At 45.6% G+C, this 19,219-nt stretch overlaps 2 protein-coding genes across 6 annotated transcripts in view; one reads left to right on the top strand and one right to left on the bottom strand.

Moving 5' to 3' along the window:
• LOC135366875 (uncharacterized) overlaps positions 1–19,219 on the bottom strand; it is a 147,308-nt gene that overhangs the window by 26,863 nt on the left and 101,226 nt on the right. The window lies entirely within an intron of this gene.
• Positions 781–18,304, top strand: LOC135366324 (uncharacterized). Its single transcript, XM_064598996.1, has 19 exons — positions 781–952; positions 1,139–1,228; positions 1,356–1,577; positions 2,378–2,640; positions 2,770–2,873; positions 3,503–3,626; positions 4,225–4,416; positions 4,733–4,855; positions 5,837–6,030; positions 6,343–6,426; positions 8,298–8,368; positions 9,614–10,045; positions 10,277–10,477; positions 11,497–11,759; positions 13,656–13,759; positions 15,036–15,159; positions 15,226–15,414; positions 17,432–17,554; positions 17,629–18,304. Exons 1-19 carry the CDS (start codon positions 946–948, stop codon positions 17,761–17,763), a joined length of 3,045 nt encoding a protein of 1,014 aa, XP_064455066.1. The 5' UTR covers positions 781–945; the 3' UTR covers positions 17,764–18,304.

The following is a 19,219-nucleotide window of genomic DNA, read 5'->3' as shown; positions in this document are numbered from 1 at the left end:
GCAAGCAGCACATACGTGGCAGCTGCATAATAGCACTGAACGTATGCTCCTGTTTTTCGTGTCTCCGAATACGATGATCTCAGACATAATCTCGTTCGTTGGTTGTCTTTCTTACCCAACATTTACTTATTTATGATACTCTCCGGGCTTATTAGAAGATTAAGCTTAAGAGACTAAATAACACTATCAATATTCAACGATTACATGTCATACTGCTAACCGAAGAACGGAAATAGCGAACCAATGAACAATCTGATGAATTTTACATTTACCACATAGTTTGCCGGAGGAAAAGATAATAATTATTCGTTTTACATCGCGAGGCAGCTATGGGCAGGAGAAAAGAAGCCTGTCAAGTGACAGAGGAGGCAAGAAACAGAATAAATTATGGAATCATGCTGGTCTGTAGCGACGTCTCAGGGGCAGGTGGGAGGTTTCGTTCTCGCTGTTTGCATGCTGCATAACATTCTTTTCACTTTATCCTAGACGTGCTTCCTGGGCACAGTAGAAGACGACGGGTTACTAGACGCCGGTTCTGTTCATAAACAAAGGCGGCGTCATGAGGGACGTTGTCATGGGGCAGGCTTGCTTGTGGTACATGTGGAAAGAAAATCCTCGACGTACAGGAACGAAAGGAACAATGCAACAAATGTGTTGTCTTCTCGAAGTTGTTATTCCAGAATGTTACGTCACTTCCGCTGCTAAGTTTCACTTTATTGCACGTTCTGCGTTCATTCCCCTCACTTCCTCTGGCAACCGTGGGGCAACCTCAGCGACGAGATGAGACGAGATATATATGGTAAGAAAACACGTGTCGAGGTCGACCATTCGCCAGAGGTTAAGTACGCCGACGGCGTTTTTTGGTCAGCAGCGATGGAATGTAACGATCACTCTCCACAGACGATGAGCTTCGGAGCGTAACGGTTGCAGAATTGTTTCTCCATTATGGCATGTAAGTAGTCAAGGTTCTCACTTGAGCTTACAGGAAGACTAGGTAAGGTAGTCGATTGCAAGCATGTTACACATCCATATTACTCATCCATGTACGGTCGGACGCCATGAAAACAGAGCTCTTGCCTAAAAGCGGATCATTCACGTGAGAGTCAACGCTGATGCTCTTCACTGCTCTTGATTTTAGGGTTTAGGATGATGGAGAAGTCCGAAAGTCACATGCTGTTCATTCTCGTGTCCTCGGTGTGTATAGGAGTATGCTACTGCGTTAGCGGAGGTAAGCTAAAACGATGGTGTGGGTAAGCACACGTAATTTTTTCATGCTGATGATCCTTGATTTCTCATGTATTTGTGTGAGTGCGAGCAGGCTTTCTCATACGACTACAACGCCTGTGCGTTTGCAGGTACGGACGCGCTCCAGGGCGTCGTAGTTCCTCGCAACAAGTTCACCGTGCCCGTTGTGTGTTATTACTACGGCTGGGCCATCGCCAGGCCAACGCCTATGAACTACAAGATGGAAAACGTGCCTCTGGACATGTGCACATATGTCGTGTTAGCATTTGCAGGGATAAACAGAAAGACATGGGAACTCAAGAGCATCATACCCACCTACAGAAGGGACCAAAGTAAGTCGACTCTTCCATACGTGCACTTATGTTTGGTCTTCGGAGTTTAGTCACCCCGTTATCTCCGTTTGCATTTCCGCAGTGTGTATGGCAGGTCTTGGGCAGGTGCGGTGTTACCTATGCTTTGACAGTGCTTCACACGAAGCTTCACATCTATAGATTGGACCGTATAGTGAAACATAGTGAAATTCGAGGTATACCTGTGATATATCAAGTGCGTCAATTTGTGTTGCCATGGCAATTCTTGAGCACTGGTCGGAGACTGCCAGAGGTCCTAAGCCCTTGAAGCCCTGCACAACACAGTGCAAGAATGGTACAGCAAAGCGCTTGTACAAAAAAAAAACGGTTGGGCCCTCAACTATCATGGGACAGGACATACATGCGGTTATCGGCCCTATGCTTGTTGTAGGAAAATTTAATACGACGTGGAACGGTCAGTACATGGACAGTGCCTCAAAACAATATTTACAATTTATGAGCTATGAGGCAATGAGGGGCGATATATACATTGCTACGCTTCATGATACAAGAGGGATATGCACTATTTACATTCGATGGAGGATGAGACGAGTGATGGGAGTGATGAGTGATGGGAGGGGTACTGTTCACGGAGGGGCACCTCGGACAGATACGGAGCCCCCTTGCACCAAAAGCGAAGGGTGGAACCGCCATCGCTGCAGAAACTCGTCGCCGCCGAGTGCAAAGAGTTCTTGTTGCAAGCTATTGCCCTATGCTTTGACACAGAGATGTTGCTGCATCGATTGAAACGCAACTGACGCACGGCTCTTTTTGTGTTTTAGGCCTCTACAAGAACTTTACAAACTTAAAGACACAGCACCTATACCTGCGAACTATGCTGGCTGTCGGCGGCTGGGAAACGCACGGGAAGCTCTTCTCCCAAATGGCGAGGGACCCGAAGAGGCGAGCGGCTTTCGTAAAGAGTGCTCTCAGGTGGATGCAGGACTATGAGTTTGACGGACTAGAGGTGATCTGGATGTATCCGGGCTACGACAAACGCGGTGGCATCGTACATGACAAAGAAAATTTCGTGCAACTCATGAAGGTATTGCTGCCTTTTTTTAAAAATTTATATCGCTCTCTGCCTGCTTGGAGTACTGGTGACTCTTAAGTGACGTCACTCTCACGAGCAACTACCTATACGAAGGTATAACCGCAGTCATTCTTTGTTTAGGAACTCAAGGCAGCTTTCAAACCACACCCGCTGTACCTTACCGCAGCTGTTCCCCTGGGAAACATGTACCTGGAGCAAGGCTATGACATACCACGACTTGGAGAGTAAGACAGTAACTCATTGTACATACTAAGAAACGTATAAGAAGTATTATTGCAAATTCCACTGCTGGTTGTAGTGCAGAAAAACTTGCACTGACTTGAGTGCACGTGCTGCACTGGTCGCTTCAGTGCAACGTGCAATGCAATTCACAGGTCATTCCCTTCGCTCTCTTTTTTTTTTTCTTCTTTGCTGTACTCAACGCATATCGGCGTACTACACAGCGGTGTAAGAGAACGACCAGCGGAATTCACCTTTGGGCATTAGGCTGGCGTTTGCCGCAATTACTAGTCCCTCAGACACTAGCTGCCAGACATATGTCAGTAGAGTTTCCCTAGATGTCGGCCTAGGACGCATATTGCAACCAGTCCTTTCCGAGGGTGAATGTCCAGAAGCTTATGTGAAGATTAAGGACTATTTGAACCGCTGGAGAGCACATACTTCAGGATTATGGGACGAAAATGTGTAGCAAATGCAATGCAGGGTGCAGAAGCCGTAACTGTAAACGCAGTCAAATTTACGCCTTTTTACTCAGAGTGCATAATGAATAGCCTACTGGTTACAATTACGGTGGATGCAGATTTAGACGGCCCTTTCACCAACGAGCTGTTCAGAAACACCTCCACATTTTCAGGAACATTGACTGGTTCAACGTGCTCGCCTTCGATTTGCGTGGAACGTGGAACCGATTCACAGACGTCCATGGCATCCTGTACAAAAGAAAAAACGACACAAAGTACTACCAAGAACTCACCATTGTAAGTACATCAGCGAGTTTGAAACTGCGGTGAACCAGAAGCTGCTATGCGTCGACTGTGCATGACCAATGCATAGTCGATTACATCAGAGTAGGGATCGTTTTCGGGTTTTCTGATGTTTCGAATTGCGGGGGGGATTGGGTCCTATTTACACACGAGAATTCGGGTAGAAATCGTGCGCTACGATCTCTGTTTGATACGTCATCGGGGAATTTTCGGTTGAAACGAAAGGCATACGAAACAAGCCACTGCTGTGACACTGGGACGAGAAGCAAAAGCCTTTATATTTCCGCTCGAAACAGGGGCAATGATTGACTGCGGTATTCAAACACTTGTCCGAGCTCCACAAAGTCTCGCCTTTGCAGGAGAGGATTATAAAAGGAGGACAAAGAGTTTGTCACAAAGAGCCCCCTTTGCTGATATTACGATTCACTTTTCCGACGGTTGAACCTAAAACGACAAGTTGAAGGACCGCAAGGATTTCGGGTAGATATCGGGCTTTATCTGAATTCTTACTGCACACCTCCACTATTTACTAGTCACACTGGGTAGAGCGATGTCAACAAGTTTCTTTCTAACTGTAACTTTCTTCCCCCAGGAAGAAGGAATGAAGCGGCTGCATCAACTGGGAGCCCCGAAACAAAAACTCATGCTGGGAATCGCGTTCTTCGGACGTTCGTACGTCTTGAGAGACCGGAAGAAGCATGGCGTCAAGTCACCAATAAACTACGATGTGAGGCCTCTGAAAGGGCCATTTGTCAGATCTGATGAGGTCGTCGGGTATTATGAAGTAAGCTGCTACAGCTAAGTTCCTTACCATACGTATAAAATGCGCCGGGTGTAACGCAACAAGTAAAAAGCGATAACTTGACGTTTCGCAAGTCATGTAACTTCCGTCATCAGAAGGCGATTGAAGTGATGCATCATGAAAGTCGCATAAATTCAGAAACGTCAATTAACTGTTTTTCACATGTTTATTACTGTCTTTAGCTAATCCGGTACATCAAACTTGAGGACATAGGAGGACGATTACCAGTACTCAATATCGCACTTCGCAGTCTGTAAGGTCGCGAGAAAAATTATACGTGTTGAATTTCTTCTCACAGATTTGTCCTAACGTCAATTCCGGAGCCTGGCACCGAGTGTTTGACGAGGAGGCGAAATGTCCGTACGTGTACTATTCCGACCAATGGATAGGCTATGAAGACGGAGAAAGCGTCGGTCACAAGGTAAAACTTTTCACCCGTTGATCGTGCACTCACTGAAGCGGCATCCAACCTTGTAAACACAGTACGGATGTAGATTATCGTATTCCAGTTTGCATACTGGCACCGGTGAGCCTTATACGTACGAGTGCAGACCAGAATATTTTCTCTAAAGGAGGGTAAAGTTCTGCGAGGGGGGGGGTGCAAGTGTGTACCCCCCTACCACCTCTTTTTCTGGAGGCGTACATTGCGGACTGTGCGGTTGTTAAGAGATTCCTATTATGACATCAGAGAACTATCATTACGACCTATGACTAAAGAGCACACACGTTTCACAAGGGACCTCGGAGGTCCAGGGTGGGGGCCACGGCCCCGGTTGCCCCCCCCCCCTTCTTCCCTCCCCCCTCCTCGGTACGCCCATGGCTCAGGATATGAATAAGTGAAAGTAACGTGCTGGAGCAGCAGTGCCACGGTCACATTTTAACTCCTGATTAAACACAAAAATTGTTATAAATAAAGTGGCGTTATAAAAACAAGCAATGAATACTCTGCGAGAAACACTGTCGCTGCATAAAAGATCAGTTCATCAGTTTTATCAGTTTATTCGCTTTTTTTATTGTGTGTTAGCGCCGCGAAGCAACTGTGGCTATGAGCGTATGAGCGGCATACCGATGTGGACAGACGGGGAGAAGACAGCAGGAGGGGAGGAGACAGAAGGAGTGGGGGACAGGGGGATTAGTATACGTCCTGGGCCGACTTCAGGGGAACTGTGCCGACATTCGACTTGAAAGTCTTCGGAAAACCCAGGGAAAACCTCAGACAGCACAGCCGGCGGTAGGATTCGAACCCGCTACCTCCCAGTCTTCAGCACGACCTTGGTAACCACCAACGAGAATCTTTAACTGTCTGCACCCCCGGTGACTGCAGTTTTTGTGTGCACGAAAGATTATGAATTCAAAGAGAGCTGTCTCCTTGAAAACTGTACGCTTCCATTTTCCCACACAGATGGATTTCATCATTCAAGGGGGCTACAGAGGGGTGATGGTGTTCAACAACGACCTGGATGACTTTAATGGTGTCTGTGGCCCAAAGGATCCGCTTATGACTGTCATATTCAACAAGGTGGGAGAGAAGGAAGTGCAACGACAGAAAGCCGAGCGAATGCTGCAATTAGGATTGAACACTTCAGAACCCTACACGCAATAAATTATTCTTCTTATTTAAATGTTTGACGTCGTTTGTATTTCTTACAAAGTTTATGTACCTATGCGTCTAACGTACCCATGCGATGCCGAAAGAGAGCATAACCGTTACACACTACGAAACACTGCGTTCTGCAAAGTTCTCGCACACGTGCTTGCTCAGCCTGCTAAGGAGCCGGGTCCACTGTAATGTGATATCTTGGAAAATCGAAGGGCGTCTCTCACAAAGTGATGAGACCGCTTCATCAATCCCATCGAGTCTTTCATTCGCGTCATAGAAAGTGCACTCAGAAATAGATGAATGCACAGAGAAATGACGTGGAAACTGGAAAGAACAGCCATGGCAAGTCAACCAGTGACACTAGCGGAGAGTGAAGACCTCAAGCAATGCCTGTAAGTCCAGGTGAAAATCTTGAGTCGGGTCACCAGCGGGGAGTGCGTTAAAAATAGCATCCGATTAGTCTCCCACTACACCTCCTAACGTCCCCCAAATGTTTGGTGACATCCCATATCTTTTTACCTGTGCTCTCCCTACATGTGAGCCTTTCGTATTCCACGTGTAATGATACGTCGAGCTCTTATGACGTACCTGTAATAATGACCACCTTTTGAGAGTCACCCCTCCCCCCCCCCCTCCGTGCTAGTATTCCAATAAACAACTGGTGCCTAACCTATATGTGGGACTAACGTCTTTCATTCCCCACATCACCACCAGCAATGTAGTAGAGCATTGCCCCCTGGCGACGAAACTCCCTATTCATCATCTCACAATAATGGTGTTGTTGTTGTTGTTGCTAACATCTTCGAGCTAATAGTTTCGTCTGATCTTCCCAGTCATATTTATCCATAATTCCAACTCGCAGCGCATTGTATTGGAGTCACCACTCATATTAGACCCCTAGCTATGGGGTAGCGTTCCACTCCTAGAGTGGAAAACCTCCCCACTACATCATCACAATATATATGTTGTTGTTGTTGTTTGGAGTCCACGTGCAAACAAAGAACTCGCAGCGTGAAACTCAAGGTTTGACGCAAATGCTTGTGCCAAATCTCGTAATCTATTGCGCAAAGAAAAAAAAAAGAAACCGACACAACTTCCCGGTGAAACGGAGTGACTCCCGAGGCAACGCAAGAGTGAAATTCCGCTCGTTAGAGGGCATAAAAATTCTTTTCACCGGACGCGACGGTGCCATTCTCTGTCACGCCACACTTCTGTAGGTATGTGCACCATACGTTGTCCCTATTAACGTGTGCATGTTCTAGAATGTTAAAGTTTTCGTATAGGTAATATTTCCTTGAGCGTGAAGGGGAAGACAAGAGACACGGAGGGACGAAAATCGAAGCACTCTAGATATGGGAAAGGAGGAAAAGGGATTCACTAAAGAAGGTGCTATAAATTGACCGACGGCTATGTAACACCACACTGGTTACGGATTATTTCTCACGGCCCATAAAACAACACCGTAACCAGCTTTGTATCAGCCAGCCGTCATCAAGACTGGCGCCTTCCAAGGTCAATCCCCTTTCCCATGTTTCATGATGCCGGTGCGAGTGCCAGCCTTCGTGTCCATCTGCTTTGTGTCTTATCCTCATACTCAAGAACATGTTACCTATTAGTTCATTACACCAGCTTGCTTTTCTCTTACTTGATTGTTGAATTGCTAAAGTTTGTTTGTTTCTTTCTTGCCTTTTCGGACCATCTAGGGGATCGATTATGATGATGATGATGATGATGACTGCAGTTTTTATGGCGCACCAGCATCTAAGTGCGCCAAAACAGTGATATGTGTGGCGAGGTAAAACTGTGTGATCGGTGTGATATGTGGGGATCGGTGTGACAGTTTACGTGACTAAATTTTCTTTTAAATAGGCTCGAGCGTGTCTCTTGCTTTCAAACCTCTTTTTAAACTAAACGGTGTTAGAAGCATCAATATAGTTTAAATTTACATTCATTATCAATTTAAACTACGCTTCAAAGTGTTCCATTTATTTTCCGTGCCTATTCCTACCTGGACTTGACAACGTTTTTAGTTTTCATAGCGGAGGTGAATTGCCCACCTCATCATCATCATCATCATCATCATCATCATCCAATGCGTGTGTGTGCCATTCTTATTTATTTTTATTTTTTTTACGTTGCTGTCAGAATATCCTTTTAGTAAGTCGAGATCAATATGACTCGTGCAAGGCAGCGTTGCCAGCCGCACTGACATACGCCGCTGTATTGCCAACAATGGAATCATTCCTTACATGTTCTGTCGCAGCAATACTCCAAAAGTCATGGGGCCATTCTCCGTCTTGCTGTGTGCTCAATTAGTACAGCCGTTCCTGACAGGTAAGGCTGCAACTGGGCAACAAGAACATATTCTGTATTTATTGTGAGCATTACTGTACTGTACACCTAATACACTGAGGGCATGTTACCCTACCCTTCCCAAATAAGGTGGCGCTAGAAGTTCTAGCAAATTATTGTTCCAGAACAACCGGCGGCCTAGACACCATGATAGTCGCAATATACAACCGACTTCTATCCTTTGGTCACAGCCTGTGTTTCCAATGGGTAGCCGGTCACACCGGCCTGCACGGAAACACCCGCGCAGACGCCTTAGCACGTCGGCAGATGGGGACGGCACCTCCAATAACTGTCTCCTACCACTTTCAGCCTCATCGTGTCGGTTACAGACACAGCGACTCCGTCATAACGGCACTCGGCAGTTTCAAGAGGACGCTGTCCGACTCAACGACCATCTCCGGTCTATCGACCCGTCGATGGATTTCGTTGCCACACACCACTGCTCGCGTCAAGAAGCGTCCATTCTACACAGACTACGCCTTAATGCCGCCAGGACACCCCTGCTTCTCTGTAAAATGGGTCTTCTCCAGTCGTCCAAATGCCCCACTTGCGCTGTTGAAGCTGATGTTCCACACCTTCTGCTCGACTGTCACAGATTCGACACCCCTCGAGCCACGCTGAGACGACGCCTACTCGAGCTGCTGTGCACGGACTTTTCTCTGGCCACTCTGCTGGGCCCAGTACGAGATCACACACAGCGGTCTGTGACCAAAGCAGTTTTGACTTTCTTGAGCGATTCAGGTCTTATGAACAGCCTGTGAACTCAGTCGTGCAATCCCACTCTTCTGTGCCCCACTCTCACCCTCAGCGCTTTAACCTCATGCTTTCCTTTTAAAGTCATCTTCTGTGATCCATCTCATCATTCTTTCCCCGTCTGTTAGTCGCCTTTCTTTTTTTTTTGTCATCTTTGTCTTTAATCTACCTCATCCTTCTTTCATCATTTGTTAGTTTATCCTTCATTTAATTCCTTTTTTTATTTATTTATTATTTCTTAATTTTCCTTCTTTATTTATTTCTTATTCCTTCCTATTTCTTCCCTTCTGTCTTTCATTCTTTCTTTTAATCTATTTTTATTTCTTAATTTTCCTTATTTATTTCTGGAATAGCAAGCCGACGTCCCGTTTGGCTGACCTTTCCCCCATTTTTTTTCTTTTCGTCTAATAAATATATCCCCCCCCCCTTACCCAACAAAAACGCAAGTTCGAAAAAGAGCTCTTCTCTCGACAGGGTTTGCTCTGGCAGATGCAGGAATGCCCACAATTCCACAAGAGTACGGATCCCAGGCTCCACATCCCATACGCAATCCAGGCATGTTCAGGCCGCCATTCAGGCAGCCATTCAGGCCGCCGTTCAGGCCGCCATTCAGGCAACGATTCAAGCCACCTTTCATGTCGCCGTTCAAGCCGCCGTCCAGCCCGTTCTTCGATGTTCAGATCCCATTTTTCTTTCCCACCACCAAACCCCCCGGCCGATCTACAGTTCAAGATACGTCTAGTACCCAAATACTGGACATAACTCCTGAAAATCCCACTGTGAACGTACGCACTGAAAGTTCCACTGTTACAACTACCACGACGACACCAAGTTCCCCCCCAGCTACACAGACAACCGCAACTCCCAAACCGCTAGAACCAGTTGAACGACCAGAAACAACAATCGGTGAGCAAATTTGTTTGCATCTTGTGCACGTACCGAACGTATATTCCGATGACCGCTTATCCGATGAATGTGCTGATGATGGTAGGAGAAAAACAGAAGATATGTGCCCGCTTACCCGATGCAGTTTCTCCTCCAGCACCTTCACGTTTAATACATATTCCGTGCGTTGCGGAACAACAACAATGAGTGATGACGAACAACTGCGCAGAACCACTTCTGCTTTCGTTTCAGAAAATACGTTCATAAGCAGAGGTGGAATACCTGTGGTCTGCTACTACCATGGCTGGGCTACGACGAGGCATAGTCCAATGAACTACAACATCGAAGACATTCCAGGCGATCTGTGCACCCACGTCAACCTGGCGTACGTTGGGATTGACATGGACAACTTAGATATAAAGTCGATAATCCCGTCATACAAGAATAACACAGGTAAGTTCTAAGCATGACAGCGCCACTGATGACGTTCCCGAATGGACCATTTATAATACGCGTTGCCTCCCCCACCCCACTCCCCCACCACCGGCATAATGTCGAATGTTGTGCAGTGTGTTGCGTCTTCTTTACAATTACTTTTCCATACAATTTGTAATGGACTTGGAGATACTTCTGGAGTTACGTACTTTGCATGCGACTTGGCATTCTGCTTCATATTAAGTCCTCAATTGTTTTGCACTATCGTTTTGCATATGTTTCTAATAAATTAGGAAAGGCCTCATTTTACCGTTTTATTGCGCCATTTCTGAGGCGTTCACCGAGTTTCTGTGAACAAGCATTTTATTTCAGTTTAACGAACTTGCCTGTAAACGGCCCAAGAGCCTAAACGATAGTGCAAGGACAACCAATGAAACAGACATCCAGTTGTGTTAGTTAAATGCACAGTGTAATCTGGTGAGTTACTTGTGTAATCACTCCTCCCTCTTGTCCTTTCTTCATCTGTGCACGTCAGTATGACACTGATCTGCGCCAACTAGGAACAAAAAAAAAAAGAGAGAGAGAGAAGATGTGGGTTTGAGTCCTACAGCTGGCTAACCTTTTCAGTAACTTTCACCTTTCATCGTCAAAAAAAGAAAAAACAAGGTAGCTGCCACCAGGTGGTAGCGCACGTGCATAACCGTACCGCAAATGTTAGTGGTGGTGGTGGTGATAGGGCTATCCGTTGTCGGCCTCACGTATGTGGGCAACGTCACGACTCACGCCCTGGGGGAATGTGCGTCCTGGGCCGACTTCTAAGGGAACTGCCGACATATGTCTGAAAGCGTCTTAGGAAAACCCACGAAAAAACCCCAGACAGCATAGCCGGCACCGGGATTCGAACCCGGGTACCTCCCAGTCTCGACGTGACATGGTCAGCACGCAAACCACTGAGCCACAGGAGCTGGTGCCGCAAATGTTCCATTGCACTTTCCGCACAAAAGAACTACCAATGGGAGTCACCCGCTTATTTCCAGAGCGCTACCGAGACTTCGGCGCCTTGAAGAACAAGTTTCTCATACTGGAGACCATGATTTCCATCGGGGGATGGGACCATGGAGGTGGACCTTTTTCATTCGTGGCCGCCGATGCGAGTCGCAGGCAGACGTTCGCCAACAATGTCCTCAAGTTCCTCCAGGAGTACAAGTTAGACGGCGTCGACCTTGACTGGCGTTTTCCTGTCAAAGAATCACGTGGAGGAGATCCAGAGGACGAGGAAAACTACGTTCAACTACTTAGGGTGAGCAGACAGGAGCTTCCGTTGTAGCACGTTCTTTTAGATTGTCGGATGACCTTCTCGTTCAAAGAAGGAAACTGGACTTGACCGACGGTATTTCTGTCTAACTGGTGCTGGTGTGGTCGCATACTGGGGAATCCCTCCATTATCCAGAGCCATCTCTGCATTCTGATTGCAGGGTCATTCAACTCCGCGAGAGTGCGTACAGGTGGGGGGAATATGTTTATTACGAAAGAAAAAAAAAGAAAATAAGAGGCAGGCAAAAAGGAAACGTCAGCCAGGCAGAAGCCGACTTGCTATTCCTTGCAAAAGAAAGAAAAAGAAACCAGAAAAGGAAAAAGACGAAAGCGGCACATTGGCAGCAGGGGGTCATGAGTGCACGATCGCTCAGAGGCGTACATGTGCTATTTGTATCGCGTTACCAATAATCAGTACTACCGAAGCATTTGGACGCAAATCGTAGATGCCGTTTCCTGCAAAGGACGTGTCATTTATTTATTTATTGTCGGTGTCCACCAACAGCTGAAGCCTACATGGAGGTGCACGCTAAGTGATACATCACACCAATACAATAAATAATACACATAACAAGGAGAAAACGCCGTGCAACATTAGTCACACAAAGAATAGTAAACAGCAGATCTAAAAACCTTTTAATCGAAAAAAATATCAGCATCATCATTTTGGATATCATTGCAAGAACACTCTATGCGAACAACCGGAGAGGATCTACCAGCAAACCGGGGTAAAAAGTGAAAGGATACCCTTGGAGGCGCGTAAGGACAAACAGACAAAATGATAAAAAGGCATGATAAATACTTTTCAGAGGACAAAATTTGCGGATGAAGCTCTCTAATTATCATCACAAAATAGAGTAGTTTTTTTTATAATGAACACCAAACGCTATCCACTTGCGAAAGATGTCCATGGCTAAGTCCATGCAAAAGAAAACGCCCACGGCATTCAATTAAGGGGTCGCTATGGTGCGAGGATATATCTCGTCATAGAATGAAAGACGGTGTTACCTTGACACCAACATCAAAGGAACGGGGGTCATCCGTTACGTCGTTCGTGATTTATGATCGATAGAAAAAACGCAATGTACGTTTTTCCCTCTAACCTCTCCTTCTCAAGAAGCTCAACAACGCGAAGCGCGCCCTCATTGGTCTTCGCGAATCGATTAGCCCAATGATAGCGTGAGATCATTCTCTCCGCACTGTCGCACTTCTCGACAAGGAGAGGGAGAGAAAAAACGTACATTGCGGTTACTATCGCTCATGGATCGCGAATGACGCTATCGATGAATTCCGTTGCTTCTATGAAGATCTTAAGGTAACGGGGCACCTTTCATTCCACGAGGAAGAAATTTTTGCACCCCAGTTCCCCTTCAAGCCGTGTGGGCTTGTGGTTCTCGAAGGAAGTGACGTAAGCTGCTTTGGGCTTGTTCTTTTACTCTGGGGAGGTCTTACTCCCAGAAGTTCGTGTCCAAGCTAACTCGAACATCGAGCTTCATGCACCATACTCCATTACAAGAGTACCACAGTCCTTCGCCTGACGTAGAAGAAAGTAGAAAGAGGTGCCCACGTAGCCTGTTTGCTTCTCCCCGATACACTACGTCCATGCAGTGGAGGCAAGCTTCACGGGAGACCGTCACGGACGGACACACGCTTTGTCTGACTCCATTTCCGATGCGTGTAATGCTCTCCGCACTACTGTGTCAACTACAAACCCTGCCCGGTGATACATGCATGACTTGGCTAGTAACATTTCTTTTCATCTATGCCTATATCCATTCGAACCCCTTGCAAAGTAACATGACGTCACACCGTAACGCCGAACTGCAGTCTAAAGTGCGCTTTTCCGAAAACCGTTCTGTCGTGATGTGCTCCTCCTTCGCAGGTGTTCCACAATACTCTTCGTACCAAGGGGTACACGGTTACAGCAACGGTGCCTATTACTCCTTTCTACCTCGATGACGCGTACAACATTCAAGAAATGGTGAAGTACGTCTTTCACACTCTAACCTCTGACTTCCGCGAGATATACGAGGTTACTCATGAGAAGGTGCAGTATTTCTACCGTTCCGTAGAAGCTACCACAAGAAGTGCAGGAGCCGAAACTTGCAATGATGCAACGTCAATGATGAGTGGAGGGCTTAAAAATCCTGCAAAGAATTTCCAGCTTCTACAGGATTAGTCTAGCAAGCGTTACACATTTCGATGGCATCGTAAAAAATAGAAGACGGGGTTTATCCAACTCTAAACTTTGCATACTGGTAGTCATTTGTCTGAAGTTTCGTTGGAATTTTTTCGTGAGCGTTATGGTCCTGTGGAAGAAAAATTAAAAATCGAGCAAAATTTCACTCTATGCATTTTCTATGGCCCATCTCACTCAAAAGCCGCCATTTTCTTCTGTGTGCGCTACATTTTGGTTTCACCACACGCAGGGGGCACAAGCATACAGAGCAAGACTGGAACAAGAGGATTGGTGCATAACGCCAGAATCGGCATATCACATCGGTGTAGTCAGCGCCGCCTGTGTGAAGTGATCTCAATGTGAAGCACACACAAGAAAAAATGGTGGGGTTTGTGTGGGATAGGCCATTGAAAATGCATGGGGCGAGATTTTGCTTCATTTCTAATTTTCTTTCTATATGACCATAGAACTTACAAACAAATTCGAATTAAACTTCAGACAAATGGCTATCACTCTGCAAAGTTTGGGATCGGCCAAACCCAGTCTTCTATTTTTACAATGCGAAAGAAATCTGTAACGTTCGCTAGGATAACCCTGTAGATTCATTTACCTAAATTACGAAAAGCAGAAACCGCTCTTTTCTGTACATTGTCGATATCCCATCACATACACATACCAGGAGAGAAAACAACCCAGGCAATACCGTAGTCAGTCAGTGATACCCTTTTGGCCATCTTCCTCAGCGGTGAGAATTGCTTTGAAGCTAATTCTAGAAGGCACATTTACTGGAAGGGTAGCGGCAAGAGTGAATGTTATACTTCTAAATCGTTAAAACTAAAAAAGAAACGAAAAAGAACTAATCCTCGTATTATGCGAAAAAAAGAAAAAAGAAAAACAGCTACGCGAAACCACATACAAACGACGGTTGACCGGCAGTAAAGGTTACTGAAGTGAAAATGTCCGCGATGAAGACCCGGACCAAGTGAGCATTTGTATATTAAAATTTAGAGCATAACACGTCACCGGGCAACCCTGTAAACCGGACACAACCAGTGCATATTAATATCCTCAACATTATTTCAGGTATATCGATTGGTTCAATGTGCTCGGATTTGATCTCAGAGGCAGATGGAACGGAAAAGCAGACGTGCACAGCCCGCTGCACAGAAAATCAACTGACACCGCTGATTTACAGATGTTAAATATAGTGAGTGTCATGGGCGGAAATCGCGATAACGGCGCCGCTCTAACACCCTTCGTTGATGAACCTTAGGAAGATGGACTCAAGTGGCTAGAAGAGCTCGGAGCCCCGAGAAAAAAACTCGTCGTTGGTATTCCTTTCTTCGGACGAAGCTTCGTGCTCGCCAATGAGAGCAATCATGGATTGGGAGCCCCAACCACTCAGGCTCCGGCAGCTCCGGGAACATTTCTCGGCAGCGATGAAATCCAGGCTTACTATGAGGTAAATACCAGCACATCGTGCAACAAATACTATAAAAGAATACTCAGAGCGTAACATAAAGCATATTTGCTCCTCTTCTCTTTCTTTTTTCGTTAAAAACAAAGAAACATACAAACATATTGAGAAGGCGACCAATAATCTCTTTCTCTTCTCCTTTACCTTCTTTCTCTTCCTTTTTCTCTTCTTTTTCGCTTATTGTCTTCTTCGTCTCTTTATTTTTCTTTCCTTTTTTCTTCTCTTCTCTTGTTTTTCCTTTTGCTTCCTCTTCTCGTCTTGTTCTCCTACTTCTTATATTGTTATTTTTCTTTTTCCTAGCTTCTGTTCTTCTTGTGTCTGTGTTTGTGGTTTCATTATACGGGTGTTGAAAGCGCGACAGAACGTTTCAGGGAATCGACTCTCCGTCGCTGTCAGCCAATCAGATCAATCAGCCAATCGCTGTCCGCCTGCTGTGAGACGGAGGCTGATGCGACCTGAACGGAAACTGCATTCCGCATCCACCTCGTACAATCAAATTGGCGACCTCAACATATACGACAACTGCTTTGGGAACTCACGCAATTTGAGATTTCACGCAATATTTCACGAAGAACGACTATTTGTTCCTCCTTCGTGAACTGTCCAGCGAAAATTCATTCGACGATCCGGAACTCTGTAACAGCAACCATCGCCTACAGGTGCCGCTGGGCGCAGTCGGAGCCGTTCCACGGACAGACGTCCGTTTCTCTAAAACGCTGAGAATGGCTCTCCATATCCCGTTCGCTAGACGTACTGGGAGACGGAGTCCGGTTGCCTTCTTGATACTTTTCGTGAACTTATTTATTTATTTATTTGAAAGATACTGCCGGCCATCTCTTGATGGCCATGGCAGAGGAGGTGAGTACACTACATACAACACATACAACGTACAGCTATACACAGTGCAAAATGTCAAGTGTTAAACATCGGAAGTCAAGAAAGAAAGTTAGTCTACAAGACCTTGTAAAAACCGGGTTGGTGATGAAATTTGTGTAACACAAGAGGGCAATTTGTTCCATTCTCGTACAGTGCGGGGAAAAAAAGAAAATTTAAAGACATCTTTATTGCAACGAAACTCACGGATTAATTTACTATGTTTCAGTCTTGTGGATCGGCTCGAATTGTAAGTTAAGTAATCGCAGAACTTGAGCCCATTAGTACCGCTGACTATATCGTGCAAAAACTTGAGACGCCGAATTTTCCTTCGTTGAGCCAAGGTTGGCAAACCAGATTTAGCATAGAGTGAAGTCGAAGATGTGTGCTGACCATATGCATTATATATAAATCGAAGGGCTTTTTTCTGCACAGATTCTAGCATGTTAGTATGCGTCTGTACGTAGGGATCCCAAAGAATATCCGCGTACTCGAAAATTGGCCGCACTAACGTAGTGTAAGCCGTCAGCTTCGTTGCAGACGTACAGTGGCGCATCGTCCTCCTCAGTGACCAAAGTTTACGGGATGCTTTGGTAGCAACTTGTTCAACATGCTCGGCCCAGCTTAGGTTTGATGCTATTGATACACCAAGGTATTTTTGGTTCTCCACTTTACTCAACACAGTAGTGTTAATGCTATACGGAAAGGACAATGACGTTTTCTTCGTTGTAACACACATGAACACGCACTTTTTCACATTGAGCTCCATCTGCCACATTTCACACCACGTAACAATAGATTGCAGACAGTTCTTTAATTTGACTTGGTCGTTAGTAGTGTTTATACTAGAATACAAAATGCAATCATCAGCAAAGAAACGACACTGGATTCCCGGAATGGCGATGCAGAGGTCATTTATAAAAATGAGCTTATGTGTTAGCGCCGCGAAGCAACTGTGGCTACCAGCGGCGTGCAGACGCGAACAGTGGGGAGAGGGGACAGCAGGAAGAGTGTGTTTCGGGAGGGGGTCTTGATAGTCTAAAACTACCTCTGATATCACTGAAGTTACCGGGTCTGCTTTAGAGATCTTCCGTTATAACGTATCTGCTTTTTTTTTTTTTTTTTTTAGATATGCGAGAAAGTTTTGGACGGTATAGCCACAAGGGAGTTTGACGACGAAGGAAAATGCCCCTACGCGTATTACGAGGACCAGTGGATCGGGTACGAAGACGAAGAGAGTGTTGGAATGAAGGCGAGTATAGAATACGAAGCTGGCAGCCGAGATAATTTCGTTTCACGGCTTGACGCTTTCGAAATCTCTTACAGGTGGACTTTGTCATAAAGGAGAATTACGCTGGCGTCATGGTATTCAACAATGACATGGATGACTTCAGAGGAGTATGCGGTGTGAACAATCCCCTGCTCAAAGTCATCTTCGAAAAGCTTGCGGATGCACCGTGATGCAAACAAGACTATCACTCCGTGACACGCATATAGTGCTGCGTTTGTAATATCGAAATTTCTTCGGCGTTGTAAATCAGATCATCACGTCCAACGAGAGTTGAACACGTGTATTCATGCTTCCGTCTACGTTTCTTTTGTTTTATTTTTCCAAAACTGGTACGCTTGGAAGAAGCGAAGCAGCGGATCCCCTATGGCCGTAACCAGCTCTATTGTTTGTAAATAAATATATGGAGTGCATTCACCTACGTCACGTTGTGATGTCGCATACGCGAAGCTCAAACCCACTGGTGGTCACCTTTCGTGCTGGCAGTATGGTGAACTACTGGTAGCATTGGAAGATGAACAACTGTGTCATTTTTCAATGCGGCAACCATATAGTCTTCATAAAAGAAGACGCGAGAACGACGACAACTTTATTTTGTGATTATGATCGGGGAGTTTCGCCAGGGGTGATGACCAAGTGTCTTCGGTAAAAGGAAGGGGGTCGATGCCACCGCATCAAAGAACACTGCTCCATGCAATAAATTGTTCAAACATTCGACGTTGTTTGTGTTTCTCTAATACCCCTGTCGCGCGGCAACTTAAATGTCATTCCCAGCGAATGTCATTCGCATTGAAGGACATTCGTTTCGTGTCACACGGTGAAATCAAATGGCAATGATATTCGCCCTGCGAATGAGCTAGGGGAACTCATTCGCTTTTCCATCAAGCACCGACAGCGTACCCTCGCAGTAGAGAGGTATCAAAAACAACTACGATAAACCGTTCGAAGAAATGGAAGACGAATGAAAAGTTGTACTCCAATATTTTATCACGAATTTGATAACTTTTGACACGAAGGAAGGAAGGCTAAACACTGTTTTCCGGAGAACAACCCTCGTTCCCAGTCGCCACATTGCCAAGTGCGGTGCAGACAGGCTTCTTAGTTGTCTTTGCTTGTGGTACTTAGCCAATTAAGTGTCTTTGAAAAAGGAACGATTTTGTGAAATAATCTAATGTTTCACTAGTTTCGAGCAAAAAATAAATAAAAATAGAACTAATGTACGTGTATAATGCTTTACATGATCGGCTCTGGTTTCCTAATTATGACACTGACGTCATTTGGGAATGACATTTTGTTTCTTCTTGTGTGATTGTTTCATACGCGTGATAGAAAATAGTGATAGCTGAATAGTGATAGCTGAAAGAATGCCAGAAGAAATGACGTGAAGACCGGAAAGGAAAGCCATAATGGGGGGGGGTGGGGGGGTCAGCCAGTGTAACTAGCAGAGAGAAAAGACCTGAGGCCATTCCCATGTGTCCAGGTAACAATTATGAGCACGTTCACCAGTGAAGGATGCGATGGGAACAGCATCCGATTCCTGCCCGAGACGACATGTAGGGGATAGTTTGGCGAGATGTCTCTTTCGAAACACCACTCTAGAATTGTGAAAGACACGCTAAAGGACCGAGT

Source organism: Ornithodoros turicata, chromosome 8, assembly GCF_037126465.1.
Source record: "Ornithodoros turicata isolate Travis chromosome 8, ASM3712646v1, whole genome shotgun sequence".
NCBI classification, from domain to species: Eukaryota; Metazoa; Arthropoda; class Arachnida; order Ixodida; family Argasidae; genus Ornithodoros; species Ornithodoros turicata.
This window is presented reverse-complemented; position numbering and strand designations above follow the sequence as displayed.

Excerpts from the sequence above, each read along its gene's own strand:
- LOC135366324 (XM_064598996.1), top strand. Across the intron at positions 6,427-8,297 it reads GAAGACCTCAAGCAATGCCT|CAATACTCCAAAAGTCATGG; the intron begins GTAAGTCCAGGT and ends GTTCTGTCGCAG. Across the intron at positions 10,046-10,276 it reads ACGACCAGAAACAACAATCG|AAAATACGTTCATAAGCAGA; the intron begins GTGAGCAAATTT and ends CTTTCGTTTCAG.